Source organism: Pyrus communis, chromosome 12 (genome assembly GCF_963583255.1).
Source record: "Pyrus communis chromosome 12, drPyrComm1.1, whole genome shotgun sequence".
Classification (NCBI taxonomy): domain Eukaryota; kingdom Viridiplantae; phylum Streptophyta; class Magnoliopsida; order Rosales; family Rosaceae; genus Pyrus; species Pyrus communis.
Window position 1 is genome coordinate 6,562,489 of NC_084814.1, and position 17,568 is coordinate 6,580,056.

At 39.7% G+C, this 17,568-nt stretch overlaps 1 protein-coding gene across 1 annotated transcript; it reads left to right on the plus strand.

Annotated features, from left to right (window-relative positions):
- Window positions 1-10,179: 10,179 nt before the first annotated feature.
- LOC137709969 (uncharacterized) lies at window positions 10,180-12,435 on the plus strand. The gene has a single exon (XM_068448944.1). The coding sequence runs from the start codon at window positions 10,180-10,182 to the stop codon at window positions 12,433-12,435; it is 2,256 nt and encodes a 751-aa protein (XP_068305045.1).
- The last annotated feature ends 5,133 nt before the right edge of the window (window positions 12,436-17,568 follow it).

Genomic DNA, 17,568 nt, shown 5'->3' on the forward strand with positions numbered 1-17,568 from the left:
GAGAGGTGACAGGTAACAAACCTTCGGCAAAATCAGTAGTGAGCACGGCATTGGCCTGAGGAGGGGTGGTGGTGTCACGTAGAGCAGCTAGAACAAGAGAGTGCTGCTCGGCAGAGAGGTCAGGCATGGCAAGCTGCAAGTCATGCAAAGTGGGCTGGGCCCCGTGCACTTGGTGGGTCGCTGGAGTAGAAGAGGAGGCGGGGGCCTGGGTGCCTTGCACGTGATGGGCTTGGGTGAAATTATGGGGCCGGGAAGCAGAAAGCCGTGGCTGCTGGGGAGGACTGGAAGGTGCATGGCTGCGGGAAGAACTGGAAGCAGTGGCACGACGCGGTGGTCGCCACGGTTGGCCATGGAGGGGATGGCCAACGGGATAGCCATGAAGTTTATGGCAGGTGTCTCGGGTATGATAATCAAAATTGCAGTAGGTGCAGTGGAGGGGAGGACGAGCAGAGGAGGGACGGGACGGGCCACGAACAGCCATAGCAGCAGGTTGATCGACAGAGCGGAGGACGCCCAGGGAGCGTTGTTTTTCAGCTTGAGACACCGAGGAACAGGCCTGACGAACAGTGGGAAGGGGATTCATTAAAAGAATCTGGTCACGAACAGCAGCAAAGGATTCGTTGAGGCCCATTAAAAATTGCATGAGTTGTTGACGGTTATGCTTGGCGGTGCAAGAGCACGTGCAGCCATCATTATAAGAAGCAAGCTCATCCAGAGAGCTTTCAGGCGAGTAAAATAGGCGGAGATAGAAGAAGAACCTTGAGAAATTGTAGCAAGTTCCTGGTTGAGTTGGAAGATGCGTGGAGCATTACTCTGAGAGAAGCGTTCGCGAAGATCATCCCATACAGCTTGGACAGAGGTGGAAAAAAACACAGATTCTTGAAGGTCAGGTTCCAAGGAATGTAGAAGCCAAGAGAGAATCATGTCATTGCAACGACGCCAAGCCGCGTGAGCATCAGGGTCGTTGGAGGAAGAAGGTTCTTGGATATCGCCAATGATGAAACCAAGTTTATTCTTGGCACTCAAGGAAAGCTGCATGCCACGGGCCCAGGATGTGTAGTTATCACCATTCAACTTCTTGGATACAAGGACAAGATTCGGGTGGTCGGAATGATGAAGGGAAAAAACACCATCGGAAGAAGAAGAGTAAGCCATGGGAACGGCAGAGAAAGCTGCCGAAAAAAAAATAGGGTTAGGGTTATAAACCTGCTCTGTATACCATGTAGAAAAAGGTATGTAGGCTAAAAAATATATTTGTTATTGATACGTGAATGTGGAAAAATGGAAGAGAATGCTTTTTTTTTCTCATTATGTTTCTCTACAAGATTACAAGGATATATATACATGATACAAGTGTGTAGGTAGGACAAGGTAGCCGTCCTAGTGTGTAGGTAGGACAAGGTAGCCGTCCTAGTGTGTAGGTAGGACAAGGTAGGACGGCTGTAGGACGACTACTGTGTAGGTAGGACAAGGTAGGACGGCTATAGGACGGCTTGACGGCTGTAGGACGACTTATTCTTCCAATAATAATATTATATACAATTACACAAGGACTCCAACCATATTCCTTATTTGTCTAACACTCATTGCAAGGGCTGCTGATGTTATCCATGGCATTCGACATTGGAAACTCTGGATGTAGGAGTTTGAGACCCTCTTGTCCCACATTGAGCAACAATATTTTTTCATTAGCCTTTATATAGGCTTATTTCTTCTTCTTAGTAATTAGAACTTGGACCATTTGGAAATGGATTGAAAGCTTGGGCTTTATGGTTGTGTGGATTAAGCTTGAATATAATATAACCGAAATACAATTAATATTAATTAATCAAGACAAGGGCCTTGGGGCCTTGGATATTTGCAATCACAGTATCCAAGTGAGATCATATTTTCTTCCACGAGCACAAGATACTGTTCGAAGGACATAACTTTTACGCTAGCCTCTACCTTCTGTGATCAAGTTAGTATCATTGATATTCTTATATTAGTTTCTATATTTATGGTATAATTTCATTCTGTGCATCAAGTATTTTTGGTTAATAAAATATATAACTTTTACGCTAGCCTCTACCTTCTGTGATCAAGTTAGTATCATTGATATTCTTATATTAGTTTCTATATTTATGGTATAATTTCATTCTGTGCATCAAGTATTTTTGGTTAATAAAATATTAGAATTTCAAGTTCTGTTTATTTATGTTATTTTTTGTTTATTTCTGAATTGTTCTCCAACACTGGTTCCTTGCATGTTCTTCTCTATCAATGCAACTACTTTGACCTGGATTGGTGTTGCAATTAAACTGTCAGTGAATCTCAATACTCCGATGCCTGGCGGTCAGGATCAGCTCGCAAAGCTCAGCAGTTCTGTCTTGATCTGCATAGTAATTGGTAACACCATGCCTTCTCTTGGAGTCATGAAAAATAAAGAAATGATGATGAATGCAATTGCTTTTGGAATTCTGGTTATTACTCTTATCGAGAATATTTGCATTCAATTAGCTTCTGGTGCAATCTTTGTTTTCTGCATGGAGCATGCTTTCATCATGTTCATCGTGCTTGTTTTACTTATCATGATGAATTTCTCTGCGTTAACCATTCCCGTATGTAAACGACATTTAGAACACGAGTACAATAAAAAGTACCAATTAGCTCTAAAAGATGGCAGAGATGAAACAGGTAGACCAGTGGTTACCAAACTTAAAGAATATCTTATGAAACATTGGATGATGGCTCATACCTCTAGTCCCCAGTTTGTAGTGGGGCGTTCAGCAACATGCACGGCTTGTGGAGCATTTTGTCTTTTGAGTGCCATGATTTTAGCAGATGGAGCAGTTATGTTTTTATTTAAATATTTATATATATATATATATATATATTTTTTTTTTTTTATGTTTTGTTTTATTAAAAATATTAAGTATATAATTGTTAATTGCTATTAACTTTATCAGTTAATAAGGAGTAATTGGCATCACATAAATATATTTTGAGATTCCTTCTCTGTATAGAGAAGAAGAACAACTCTTAATCCATAATCCTTCCATAACCATTCCGTATTGATTTTTTCCCGTTTTGGATCTTGTCCGTTTCACTTTTTCTTTATGATTTCCGACGGTTTTGAACCTACAGTTTTGCACCCCAAATAAACTCCTACAATTTTGATTCCTTACGGTTTTGCAATCCCAACGTCTCTTTCTTTATTTAATACACACACACACACACACACACACACACACACACTCACACACACACACACACTCACACACACACACACACACACACACACACACACACACACACACACATAAAAGTTAGGCATATGGTAGAAAGTTTTAAAAAGTGGAAAAAAATAGAAGTTTTAGATATATTGAGTTAATAGCAACATATTGAGAGGGTATGAGTTCGAAGGTGGATTGTTTTATCCTGGGGACGACGTGGTGTTTGTGAACTGCTTGCACACTTTGAGCAGAGCCGCAAAACGTATTAAAGAGAGCGACTTAGTCCGCGACTCATCCCAAGAATCATTCACCACTCAAGGCTTCTACATTTTTCGGGTAACTTCGTTCCTTTCTATTTCAGTTTTCAACAATTTTAAGACGAATTCAATCTGCCATGCATTATAAGGCAAACTCTGCTTCTCAGGCAAATCTTGTTGAAGAGCAACTGATTGCAATGATATCAGAAATCAACGTAGTTGATGGATCCGAGGGATGGTGGGTGGACACTGGTGCTTCTCACCTAGTTTGCTATGATCGTTCTCTTTTCAAGACCTATTATGTGACTGAGGGAAGGAAGGTGTTGTTGGGTGATTTGCACTCAACTGATGTTGCTGGTACTGGAGAGGTGGAGCTGAGGTTCACCTCTGGAAAAACCATGATACTAAACGATGTGATGCACGCTCCAGCGATAAGGAAGAATCTGGTCTCAAGCTTTCTTCTCAACAAGGCTGGATTCACTCAAACCATTGGAGCAGATACGTATACTCTCACTAAAAATGGGGTTTTTGTGGGAAAGGGATATGCTACTGATGGGATGTTTAAATTGAATGTTGATGCTAATGAAAAATCTACTTCTACTTACATGTTGTCTTCTTTTAATACTTGGCATGCTAGACTTTGTCATGTTAACAAACACTTGGTTAAGAACATGAGTAACTTAGGTTTTTTTACCTAACTTATCTTTGAATGATTTTGAAAAATGTGAATATTGTAGTCAAGCTAAAATCACTAGAACTTCGCATAAATCTATCAATAGAGAATCTGAACCACTTGACTTAATTCATGTTGATATATGCGAATTTGATAGAGTGTTAACTAGAAATGGAAAACATTATTTTATTACCTTTATTGATGATTGTTTGAATTATTGTTTTGTCTATCTTATGAAAAATAAAAGTGAAGCTATTGACATGTTCAAACTTTCTTGACTAAAGTTGAAAATCAATTTAATCGTAAGATTAAAAGATTTCGTAGTGATAAAGGACAAGAATATGAATCTACTGAATTTGTTAATTTGTTTAAGTCTCCTGGAATTATTCATGAAACTATTGCTCCTTATTCTCCTGAAATAAATGGTAAAACGGAAAGAAAAAATTGAACTCTTTGTGAATTGACTGTTGCTACTTTACTTAGTTTTAGAGCTGCTTCTTATTGGTGGGGTGAAATTGTGTTGACTGTATGTTATGTGTTAAATAGAATCCCTAACTCAAAAACAAATATTTCTCCTTACGAAATTTGGAAAAATAAGAAACCAAATGTGTTGTACTTCAGAACTTGGGGTTGTTTAGCTTATGTTCGTAAACTTGATCCAAAAAGATCGAAATTGGCTAGTAGAGCATATGAATGTGTTTTTTATTGGTTATGCATGTAATAGCAAAGCATATAGATTTTATGATTTGAAAAACCATGTCGTAATTGAGTCACTTGATGCTGATTTTTATGAGAATAAATTTCCTTTTAATCTTCGAATTCTAATTCTTCTAAAATTTATGAACCTACTATTGTAGAACATAGTCAATCTGTATTAGAACCTAGGAAAAGTAAAAGAGCTCGAATAGCTAAAGATTTTGGGCCTGATTTTCATGTATATAACTTACAAGAAGATCCTAATACAATTCAAGAAGCTTTAACTTCTTTAGATGTAGACTTGTGGCAAGAAGCTAGAAATGATGAAATGGACTCCCTCGAGTCAAATCAAACTTGGCACTTGGTGGATCTTCCACCTGGTTGCAAAACAATAGGTTGCAAATGGATTCTTAAAAGAAAATTAAAACCTAACGGTTTAGTTGAAAAATTTTAAGCCCGACTTGTTGCCAAAGGCTATAGATGAAGAAAAACTACAGATTTCTTTGATACTTATTCACCTGTGACTAGAATAACTTCTATTCATGTATTGTTTGATTTAGCTTCTATTCATGATCTTGTTGTGCACCAAATGGATGTTAAAACAACTTTCTTAAATGGTGAATTAGAGGAAGAAATATATATGGATCAACCAGAGGGTTTTATTATTGCAGGACAAGAAAATAAAGTTTGCAAGTTAGATAAGTCACCTTATGGATTGAAACAGGCCCCTAAACAATGGCATGCGAAATTTGATAGTTTGGTTACTTCAAATGGTTTTAAAATAAATGAAAGTGACAAATGCATCCATTATATGTCTGAAAATAATATATGCACTATAATATGCCTATATGTGGATGATTTGCTCATTTTTGGTTCGAATATTCATGTTGTGAATAATGTCAAATCTTTGTTATGTGCTAATTTTGATATGAAAGACTTGGGTGAAGCTAGTGTAATACTTGGTTTGAAAATAACTAGGTCCAAACATGGGTTTTCTTTAGATCAATTTCACTACATAGAAATTTTTTTAAGAAAGTATAATTATTTTGATTGTAAACCAGCTTTTACTCCTTATGATCCTAGTGTAAAATTGTTCAAGAACACTGGTGACAATGTTAAACAATCTGAGTATGTGAGTATTATTGGTAGCCTTCGTTATGCTACTGATTGCACTAGGCTTGATATATCTTATGTTGTAGGAGTTTTATGCAGGTTTACTAGCAGACCTAGTTTGGAGCATTGAAATGCTATAGAGAGGCTTATGAATACCTTAAAAGAACGATGAATTTCATATTACACTATGAGAAGTTTCCCGTTGTCCTAGAAGGTTACAGTGACGCTAATTGGAATACTCTTTCAGATGACTCTAAAGCCACTAGTGGATATATTTTTAGTATTAGTGGTGCGGCTGTGTCATGGAAGTCTAAGAAACAGACTATCTTGGTGCAGTCTACTATGGAGTCAAAATTAATAGCACTAGCTACGGCAAGCAAAGAAGCAGGATGGTTGAGAAACCTACTGTCAGATACCCCTTTATGGGAGAAACTGATTCCAACAGTTTTGATCCATTGTGATGGCACCGCGGTAATAGCCAAAGTGCATAACCGTTATTATAACGGGAAAAGGCAACAAATACGTCGTAAGCACAACATTGTAAGAGATTATCTGTCTAATAGAGCTGTAAGAGTGGATCATATACTGTTTGAAGAAAACTTGGCTGATCCTTTGACGAAAGGACTAGCACGAGAAAAGGTTTGGAAAACCTTGAAAGGGATGGGACTAAAGCCCTTAGAAAATTGAGTCCTTTGTGATGGAAACCCAACCTATAGATCGGAGATCTTAAGAAATAGGTTCAAAGGGTAATAGGTAATAACAAGTCGCAAGTGATATAAGTGTCTTGCTAATTTTAATTTGGAATATTATTCCATGTCCATCCCTAAGAAGCATGACATCCTGAAGTGTTTTTAGGATGAAATATTTTTTCTCTTAGTAAGGTCTATACTCTATGTTGAGTGGGATATCTAGCTACAGGAATATCCTTGATAGTCTTACCTATGAGAATGTGGAAGTGAGGCCGCTTTCTATGAAATCTTGGGCAAGTTTGTAGAGCGTTCGCTATACTGGGATACAAGCACATGGATGTAATGTGTTGGCCTTTTGAACTTCACCTTAATAAAGTTGTGTGTGTGTGTGTGGTGTTGTCAGAGATAGAGTTCAAAACTATAAGTTACTCTAGTATAATCTGGATCACTAACACTATGTACAGGTTCAAGTTGAGAAACACCTTGACTTATGCATAGCTTTATGATATGTTGCTTGATATACAGTTTTTAAATAAAAACAAGTGGGGGATTGTTGGAGCAGTTATGTTTTTATTTAAATATTCATATATATACATATATATATGTTTTGTTTTATTAGAAATATTAATTGTTAATTGCTATTAACCTCATCAGTTAATAAGGAGTAATTGGCACCATATAAATATGTTTTGAGATTCTTTCTTTGTATAGAGAAGAAGAATAAGTCTTAATCCATAATCCTTCCATAACCATTCCGTATTGATTTTTTTTCCCGTTTTGGATCTCGTCCGTTTTACTTTTTCTTTATGATTTCCAACGGTTTTGAACCTACAGTTTTGCACCCCAAATAAACTCCTACAGTTTTGATTCCTTACGGTTTTGTAATCCCAATGTCTCTTTCTTTATTTTGTAATCCCAATTAATTTAGTAATTAATCAAGTAATTTGGTAATTAATCCCAATTTGAAAAGAATAATTGGGAGTTATCTTGTGGGTGAGGATTTGATGAGGAGTGATGAGAGGGTTTTGAATAAATACCATTTTGATCACCTTTGACTCTTCCTTGATTGAGCCGTTATTGTCCACTGCTTGCGCATGGGAATCCTGGTGTGCCTCGAGGGTAATTTTGCCTTTTTAACCCAAAAGTTCATATGTCGCCTCCATAATTTTCTTGATTATTTTGGCTCCACAAAGAGTACAAATCCTTAAAGCCTAGCAAAGTTCTCCAAATTGATCCTCTTTAACCTAATGGGCAAATAGCCTTATTTATTGTACTACAAGATAAAATTCTACCAAGAAATGCTCTTAGAATAAAACTAGGAAACATAATAAAATAATAAACTAGCAAATAAAAGGTTTCCTATTTAAAGTCAAATTCGGACTTCTCAGAAAAACAGACTTTTGACTGACCAAAGCAACTCCAATTTGGTCCCAAAAGGTCTATTTGAAAGCTTAAGATGTCCTCAACAAATCCTCAGAAGGAACCTTCCTCAAAATATACCATATTGACCTCAAAATACCAAAAACGTCCAAGAATGTCATTATGGGAAAGTTGTTGTGGGTTGGACCTTCTTTTCTTCACCATGGTCAACAGGCTTGGTAGAAAAATCTGGAATTTTGATACAATCGTCTTGAAAGATTCACAGACTTCCTTCAATCGTAATCACTCCAAAATTCATCCGTTTGATTATTTTATGATCAAGAGTAAGTTGCATATCCTACATTGAAAATACATAACAAAGTATCAAAATTCTACTAAAATAACCAATAAATTGTAACTAAGAATAGGGTAAAAACATATGGTATAATATCGACTCATCACACCACCAAGCTTATAACGAGGCCTTTGCTCACTTCAATGTCCGTTGCTCTTCCTCCCCCACTCCCCCACTCAACCTTTCAATTATGACCTTCACTTCTATGATCAGCTCCATAACCAAATCCACTGTGAAAAACATAAAATGAAATGGTCCCCTCTCTCTCATTTTCTCCAAAGATTGAAACTTTGGATTTTGTTTTCTTTTTTGATTGAATTGGAGTTTTTGGTTGTTTAAGGTACTTTAAGGAGCACGGGTAGCTTTGAATTTATTCAATTTCGCTTGATTTTAATTGAATTTTGCTTTGTTTAATTTTCACAGGTATATTCGTACTTTCATATCAAATTTTTGTCATACTTACCATAAACATAAAAGGAAGACTTTAATTTTGTACAGGTCCAAATTTTGGTTATTTTCCAAATTTCCCAGCGGAATCATCTCCTACTTCTTTACCAATGTCTAAACCCCTCAACATTAGGTGAGATGCTAATAAAAATGCCTTTCTTGTTGCAATCCTATTAGATTAGGGATGTGATTGTGCAAATCCTATCATATCTAGGATATCCTTAGTAGATTCTATCATATATCTTAGGCTAGATATTATCCTGTTAGAGTTGTAATCCTATTGGGGTAAAGAATTTACCTTCTCTACTAATATAAATAAAGGTGCAATTAGGTGACATAACACACACCTCACAATTACACATCTGTCCCCTCTCTCTCTCTCTCTCTCTTTGTGCCACACCCCTCTCTCTGTCCTTTATATTGTTTAATAAATTAGGCATACAACACGTTATCAAGACGCTCTTACTAGAAGCATGAAAACATTCCCGATGATGCATGAACCCCCTATATTTATATTTTCTTTCTGATAAACACACACACACACACATTTATGCAATACGCAATTATGTTATGTGGAATTTGTGAGTCAAACAATCTAAAGAAATTAGAAGCAATTAGGGTTTTCCAAACCTTATATGTCATTTTGACTTTTTAGTCGCAATAATACATTGGCATATACAAGTTTATCTCTTCATGACATTACATATTGAATTGAAAAGCCACATGGCAGCGAAAGTTAGAGCTAAATTCCGAGGAAGGTCGTAAGGTATAAAACTAGAACCAAGATTTTGAAGTTTCGTATCTTGGTCTGCATCGCCATTCAATATTTCTTGACCCACCATTGGCCAAACCACTTGGGAAAATATTCCACCATAATTAAGGCGGTTAAGTCTACTCTCATGCAAACTCCTGGCGATTCTTTCATCTGACTGTAGACTAGAGCCAATCCATTGAACTGAAAAATAATTTGGCCAACGGATTCACACAATCCTCTCTTTTATCACACGACTTTTCTTATCATCTGAGTGAGTGCGTTTCATTGAGGGCCCGCCTCCATTCCATATAGGACAAAAACTAATCCTCGATCTAATCAGGATTAAAACCTAATAATTCTATATGCTATCATTGTCAACCGACACTCATCGGGTGGTGGTGACTTAATCAAGCACGTCAGCCATCATTGAATTAGTCATTAAGTGGTCTGAAACCGGTCAAGTTCATCAATGAAAACAAGGCAAATTTAACATAGTCAAGATATTAAGGCTAACAAAGCAAGATATTAAGGCTAACAAAGTGGACCGGCAACACACACAATCATAACGCAAACGCTGCTCAAGAAAACATCACACAAGATATTCACAAGTTGAGGAAGAAGATGGGCGGCTGCGACGTCGACGGGAATCTGAACCAGGACAAGTTCAGTGCTCCTATGCCTTGGATTGGCATCTATGTAGCAGCTGCAACCTTAGCCTGCCTAATTGCAATGGCCGCCGATGTTATCCATGGCTTTCGAAATTGGAAACTCTGGTTCCCTTGCAAGTTCTTCTCCATCAATGCAACTTCTTTGACCTTGATCGGTGTTGCAATTAAACTGTCGGTGGATCTCAATACTCCGATGCCTGGCCGCCAGGATCAGCTCGCAAAGCTCAGCAGTTCTGTCTTGATCTGCACAGTAATGGGTAACACCATGCCTTCTCTTGGAGTCATGAAAAATAAAGAAATCATGATGAATGCAATTGCTTTTGGAATTCTGGTTATTACCCTTATCGTGAATATTTGCATTCAATTAGCTACTGGTGCAATCTTTGTTTTCTGCATGGAGCATGCTTTCATCATGTTCATCATGCTTGTTCTACTTATCATGATGAACTTCTCTGCTTTAACCGTTCCCGTATGTAAACGATATTTAGAACACAAGTACAATAAAAAGTACCAATTAGCTCTAAAAGATGCCAGAGATGAAACAGGTAGACCAGTGGTTACCAAACTTAAAGACTGTCTGATGAAACATTGGATGATGGCTCATACCTCTAGTCCCCAGTTTGTGGTGGGGCGTTCAGCGACATGCACGGCTTCTGGAGCATTTTGTCTTTTGAGTGCCATGATTTTAGCAGAAGCAATGCTTCGGAGTTACTTGATGCCCTGGTCATTTAGATTTTGCAGCGGCAAGTCTGACTACAAGTGGTCAACCACTTTGGTTCTTACTGTGCAGACCACTGCAGTAGCAGTTGGTACAATCGGGCCTGCATCAAGATGGTTCACTGCCATAAATTTCAGATGCGCAAAAAGAGGAAACAAAAGCTACAGAGAAGAACTTAAAGTAGAAAAGTACTGGACCCAGGGACTGTTAGAGTTGAAAGAACGCCCTTTATCAATGAGAATCAGAAATAGGCACTGCAGGAAACTTGTTTACGGCACAAGAAACAAACTTTTAGACTTGTGTATCTCAATGCAGACGGGCAATGTCATAGTGAGTAAGGCCATTCGGCTTATTTCCATCTTCATTGTTAGCAAGATATTGTTATGCTGCGACTTCTGCAAACAGAGGAAGTCCAATGTCAACACTATTTTTAATGATTCGGGGACAGAGTCACAGCCAAACTCAAGGCTAGATCTTAGCCGGTACGTTCTGCATCTTGAAGGTGAGGATGCATTGGTGCACCACATGATGAGAAGCAACTGTGATGCTACCGATCATTGGTTTCGAAGGGGAAAGAAGCTAGAGCCTAAATATATCATGAAACTGTTAAAGAAATCAACACTTTCACAAGGATTCAAGGGAGTTGCCAATTTTGACAGTGAACAAGTTCCCTCTCTAGACATGGAAGAACCACCAAATTGTTGGGCACTACCTGTCGTGACACTTACAAGTATTGCTCTTGCACTTTCAAACATCAGCAGTAGTTCAATTGAAGAGCTGACAAGTGGTGTTCACGAAGGGCTCATGTACATAAATTTTATTGAAAATTACCTGGATGGTAAAGAAGATGTCACCAATGTCAGAAAGGCAGCAATTACAGTGTGGCAAGGAGTTGATCTCTATCACAAATGGCTAGATGTGGATTTCCGTAAAATGTCACCTGAGGGGAAGAGCTCAAAGGAAATACTTGAAGGACTTGCTGAGACTGCAAAGTTTATATTTGAAGAGTCTAGAAAGAAGCATATGACTACGAATGCATGTTTAAGAGATAACCCTTCAAAATGGCCTGTTAGAGAACTGGCTGCTAATTCCATGTATAGGATAAGTCAAACTATTCTGATGAATTATGAAGGCAGCATCAACCAGACAGGTGAGAGATTATTCGAAGAGCTGAATGTCATGATTTCGGACATAATGGCTGCTTGTCTCACTAATTTACGTCTAGTTATAAAGAGGAAGTGTCTGAGCATCGGCATTGAAGAGAGGGAGGAGGGTGTGCGGCATGCAGTTTACATTCTCGGCAAAACTGAAAACATTTTGAATATTCTAGACCATAGAATTCCCCCAAGTATGGACCTGCACCAAATTTCATGCATTGATGAGTGGCGTTCGTTGCACAAGGACAGTCCCTTGTACTTCCCTTCTCCATCTCCATCAGAGGGTGACGAAGCCTCTTCTCTTTCAAGTGACTTCTACCTGGTGATTGACTAGAATTAACAACAGTGGTCATGTTAGAACATAATGAGTTGAAGCTACTTTCAAATTTTTCTTCACATCTCTTTTAGTGGGTATTCGAAACTAATATATGTAATAGACATTATTGATAGCGGCAAACAAAACTGTAGGGCATGATCTTATCTTTTTTCTGAATGGAACCCCCTTCCCGTGATGAATTACTTTTGTCACTGGAAAAACAAAAAAAAAGATACACTTACTCGATCGTTCGTTTATTTTGAGTTTCTTGGTTATTGCTGCTATCGGGGCACGAAGCCTAGTATGAAATGTTCATTTATGGCACAAATGACGAAGCCTTAGTTTATTGAATCGAAATTCTAGTAATTATTCTAATCTGTAGAAGCACCAGATCATGTTTTTGTTAAATTCTTGCTTTGACGAACAAAGGCTGCTAATTTGTTTTTGGGTTTTTCTTGTATTTGGGATTTGTTACGCTCTCCTTCTGTATTGTAATTTTGAGTTGTTCGTAGTTTGCAGATGTCAAATTCTGTCAGGATTGAAGGTTTACTTGGCATTTTACTGTTATGAACTGTGTAAAAACATTCTATTTTTTTATTTTTTTTAAAGTGCGCGATATCATTAATAGTAAGAACGTTTAGGACAAACCAGAACAATTACAAAATGGCTTCTTCAAAAAGAAAACCTGAAATAAGGTCTGGATCCTCAAACCAGTTACAATTCGAAACTGAAAAGAGAGCAAATCTAGTGTGACGATGAGCAGCACCATTAGCTTGGAGAGAAACATGGGTAGAAAGAGCTCCAGTGATTGTGGACAAAAGCACCTTAGAATCTTCAATAACAAGTCCAACATCCGACAAGTAACTAGAAGAGTCCCAAAGGGCCGTCACAATCTGGAGGGAATCACTTTCAAGGATAATATTGTGAAACCCCTTTGTGTTGCCAAAAACAAACTGGCATGCGCCGCCATCGCTTCAACCATAAGAGAAGACGAGGGAAAATCAATTTTCGTGGCAGCAGCAACCACAAAACAGCCCATGTGGTCCCTGATAATCACCCCAATGCCCCTTTCATAGAGTTGACGTCCCATGCACCGTCAACATTAATTTTTGAAAAAGATCGATGTAGGCGGGACCAACGGATGACAGCTGAAGGGCGGGATGCATGTTGAGGTGGATGGAAAGCAACCTTGCCAAATTCCTCCCACCAAGAAAGGAAATGGGCAGCGATTATGTGGGGAACGGCTGGAACTCCACTCGAGAATCGTTGATTGAGTCGCAAGACGGGGTGGGTGGCCAATAGGAGAGGCAAGCCAGACACATCGAGCGAAAGCACAATCACGCATGAGGTTGAGAGTTGAGTCACCCTGAATACCACAAAGGACGCAGGTTATATCCGTATTCACACGTTTCTTCCTCATATTCTCACGGGTTGGGATAATGTCCAGGCCAATTTTCCAAACCGCAATCTTCATTTTTGTTGTGAGGAACCTTTGCAGCCCATATTTTCTTCCAAAGGTGTTAGGAGTGGGAGACAAAGAAGCCCTGTCACGACATGAGGCCAGCCAATCCTGAGCCACTTGATCCGCATTTTTTAATTACGGAGAAGTTTCCTTTATTGTCAAAGTGCCATAGGAGGCAATCGTCCGGCTTTCTAAGACTCAGAGGGAGTGAGAGAATGCAATTGGTTTCAACGTCTGAGAAGAGGAACTTCAGCAGGGAGACGTTCCAGTTTTGGGAATCGTCGATGAGATCATAGACAAAATGTGCAGCATGGTCTGGTGGTTTCAGTGAAAAAATCCAAGAAACGAGTGGGAAGAGGAAGCCATCTGTCCTCCAAGATTTTGACTATCACCACGCGGAATCCGCCATCTGGAACCCCGGTCGATGATGCTCCTAGAGCTACAGATGCTCTTCCAACCCTGTTTTGCCAAGAAGCTGAGGTTGAAGGCATATAAATTTCTGAACCCAGACCCCACTTTCTTCTTTAGGGAGGCAAAGCTTCTCCCAAGTGAGCCAATGAATCTTCTTAGAGTCTGAAGCCCCACTCCACCAGAAATCAGCAACAGAGCGGTTAAGATCATTACAAAAATACTTCGGAAGGAGGAAACTATACATCGTGTATAGCGGGATTGATTGGGCAACAACTTTGACAAGGAGTTCATGCCCCGCGACACTGAGTAATTTGCCCTTCCATTCCTGTAGCCTCTTCCATAGTCTCTCTTTGAATGGCTGAAACAAACACCTTTGTTATGGCCCACAACCGTTGAAAGCCCAAGGTATTTATCATGCCGATCCATGATGTGGCGGCACTCATAATTTTGCAGCACGTCCATGATGTTAACTTTTTGTCCCGATGCCTCCTCATATTTTCGCAGCACGTCCATGATGCGGCACTAAGAGACGTTGATGCAGTAGCATAGAGCAAACCGTCATCAGCAAAGTGTGGGTGAGAGATGGATGGAGCATGTTGGGAGATCGCCACACTGTGTAAGTGACTCTCGACCTTTTTATGGGCTAATAAGGTGGAGAGACCCTCAGCATGGAGGAAGAGGTAGGGACATAATGGGTCTCCTTGTGTAAGACCCCGGGACAGATGTAGGTATCCCATCGGAGAACCATTTATGATGAAAGCATAGGAGACAATGGACACGCAAAGCATCAGGAGGTTAACCCAACAGAGAGTGAATCCCCGTTTGAGTAGGACACTATAAATAACCCCACTCGATTCGGTCATAGGCCTTTAACATGTCGAGTTTTAGAGCCACAAAACCCTTCCTACCCCACCTTCTTCTTTCCATACAGTGTGCGCTACTTCGGATGCCAAGATAATGTTGTCAAAAATTTGTCTACCTGGGACAAAGGCACTTTGATTTTAAGAAACAATCAGTGGCATGATGGACTTCATCTTGTTCATGAGGACTTTAGATGCAATTTTGTATAAAACATTGCAAAGACTGATCGGCCCGAAATTGGATAATTTCGTTGGGCATTTTTGCTTCGGGATCAGAGATATATATATATATATATATATATATATATATATATATATATATATATATAATTGGTCTTCTTAAGAATTTTGCCGGAGAGGAGGGATAAGATAACCCTGGCAACATCGGGACCAACAATGCTCCAGAACTTCTGATAAAAAAGTGGGGGCAGGCCATCTAGACCCGGAGCTTTGTTAGGGTTCATCTGGAAAAATTGCATCCTTCAAAACCATACCACTCCACCAATTCCCAGAAGACCAGGATCTGTCTTTTCGGCCTTAAACCCCCACCCTTTTTTTAGTAATGGAGGATTTCGTTGAAATCGCTCTCGCAGACCCAAGGCAAAGATGATTCCGTAGCCAGGTGCCTTAGGAGATCCCCAGTCTCAAATCTTCTAGTCAATGTGGTGGAATGAGTGAGATAAAATCCGTATAAGGACATTCGCTTTCCAAAAAAGGCAAGTTTTCCCTACTGCCCTCAGGAGTCAACTCCAAACACATGATCAAAACCCAATTGTAGCATAATGTACCTTAGGTGACGCACACTGCTTTTCGTTTCAGATATAAAAAAAAAATGTGGGGATCTTTTTGCTAGATTAAATCTCGCAGCGTCTGAACTATCCGAAGATTCCCAAGCCCCAGGTAGTTCCAAAAGAAGGTATACATGGCTGATGGCAGGCTGAGAAACCTCAGCCGCCACTGATGGTAGTTGATTAGTTGATTTCCTCCTTCCAGACAACCATTTCTCTGCTTCTTCAAGTTCCTTGGATGAGCCCACCACCACGTCGCTGAGGTTAAAGGAGTTAATTGTCGAGGGTTTCACTGTCACCACTTTCTAGTCTTGGCCACCCAGGTTCTTTTGAGGACGTCCTCTAGAGGCTCTGTTTTGGGCATAGTGTAAGGGTTTCAGTTGTCCTTGAATAAAAGAGATTCTCGCACGTTTCTGAGGATGCCCTTTGACCAAATCATGGGCCTTTTCTTTCCTTTATTTTTTTATTTTTTTTATTTTTTTGGGAGGGGACCAAAGAGGTTACCAACGAGAGGGAAAACCCATGATCCTTAAGCTCAGTGATCTGCGCACCACTAGTGTTGGATGGACCAGCATAATCATAGCCCAAAGTATTGAGGAAAGTTGAGAAGGCCCATGGCGTTAGAGAAGGCCCAAGTAGTGGCTCTTGTAGGATCATAACAAACCCTATCCAAATTCAAATCATTGACAACCAAAGTCAACGAGCCATGAGTGTAGAAGGTCCTAAAGTTATCAAAGTGCAACATATGCCCATGATTCTTTAGGGAAGGTTGTCTCTTGACGCTAATAGTATGTGCAGTACTAGGTATTGCGCACAATGAGCTAGGGCCAATGTTCACAATGTTTGTCCCCATCCCATCACCATCGTTAGTGCTCAGAGTGCTCAGAGATAGACAATTGTCGCACACGGATCTCCACACGACCTCTTCCATAACCTTTTGCATCATCACCGATTGCGCTTGAAACTGCCTCGTCGGCACTTGCCATGACTCGTCAAGAATACCATAGAAACCCCCCTTGTCGTCCCATTTTCCACGCTAGTGCAATTCGTTAGTGCCAGTTAAGGCTTTTGGGCAAGAGTGTGGTGGAAAAAGAAGGGTGAAGACCGATGAAATTAACAGAGTTCGTGGATCCTCCCCATACTTATTTTCTCTAGTCACAGATAACTTGGTTTCCCATATGCAGCCCCTTGAATGACCCAGTCCTCAACATCTATAGCAGAAGTCTGTCAGACCCTCATAACAGAGGTGAATAGTTAACGTGCTGTTCTTTGGTGAGGGCATCATGAAATGAGCCAGTAGTGGTCAAAGGGCATTAAAATCAACCCTCATTCTTAGAAACCCACGGAAACCAGCCTCAGTTGGGTCCTCCACCTGAAAAACGACACTGATTTTTCCACCTAGCCACAATGCGTTTTTCACTATGCATAGATAGTGAGGGATACAATGAGCTTGAACCCAAAAAACAGCTATGTTAGCCTTGATATGGTCCAGGGAGTGGAATTTGGGCTATAACTTGATTGAGAAGGCGTAGCCCTTCACCGTCCAAGGGTTGCTTTCGAACAACACCTAGCCAGCGCCTCCTTACCCACCGTGATTGCGTAGATGTTATCCTTGGCCATGGCCACACGA

What these genes read in the sequence shown, in the direction of transcription:
- LOC137709969 (XM_068448944.1), top strand. Translation starts at nt 10,180, where the DNA reads ATGGGCGGCTGCGACGTCGACGGGAATCTGAACCAGGACAAGTTCAGT.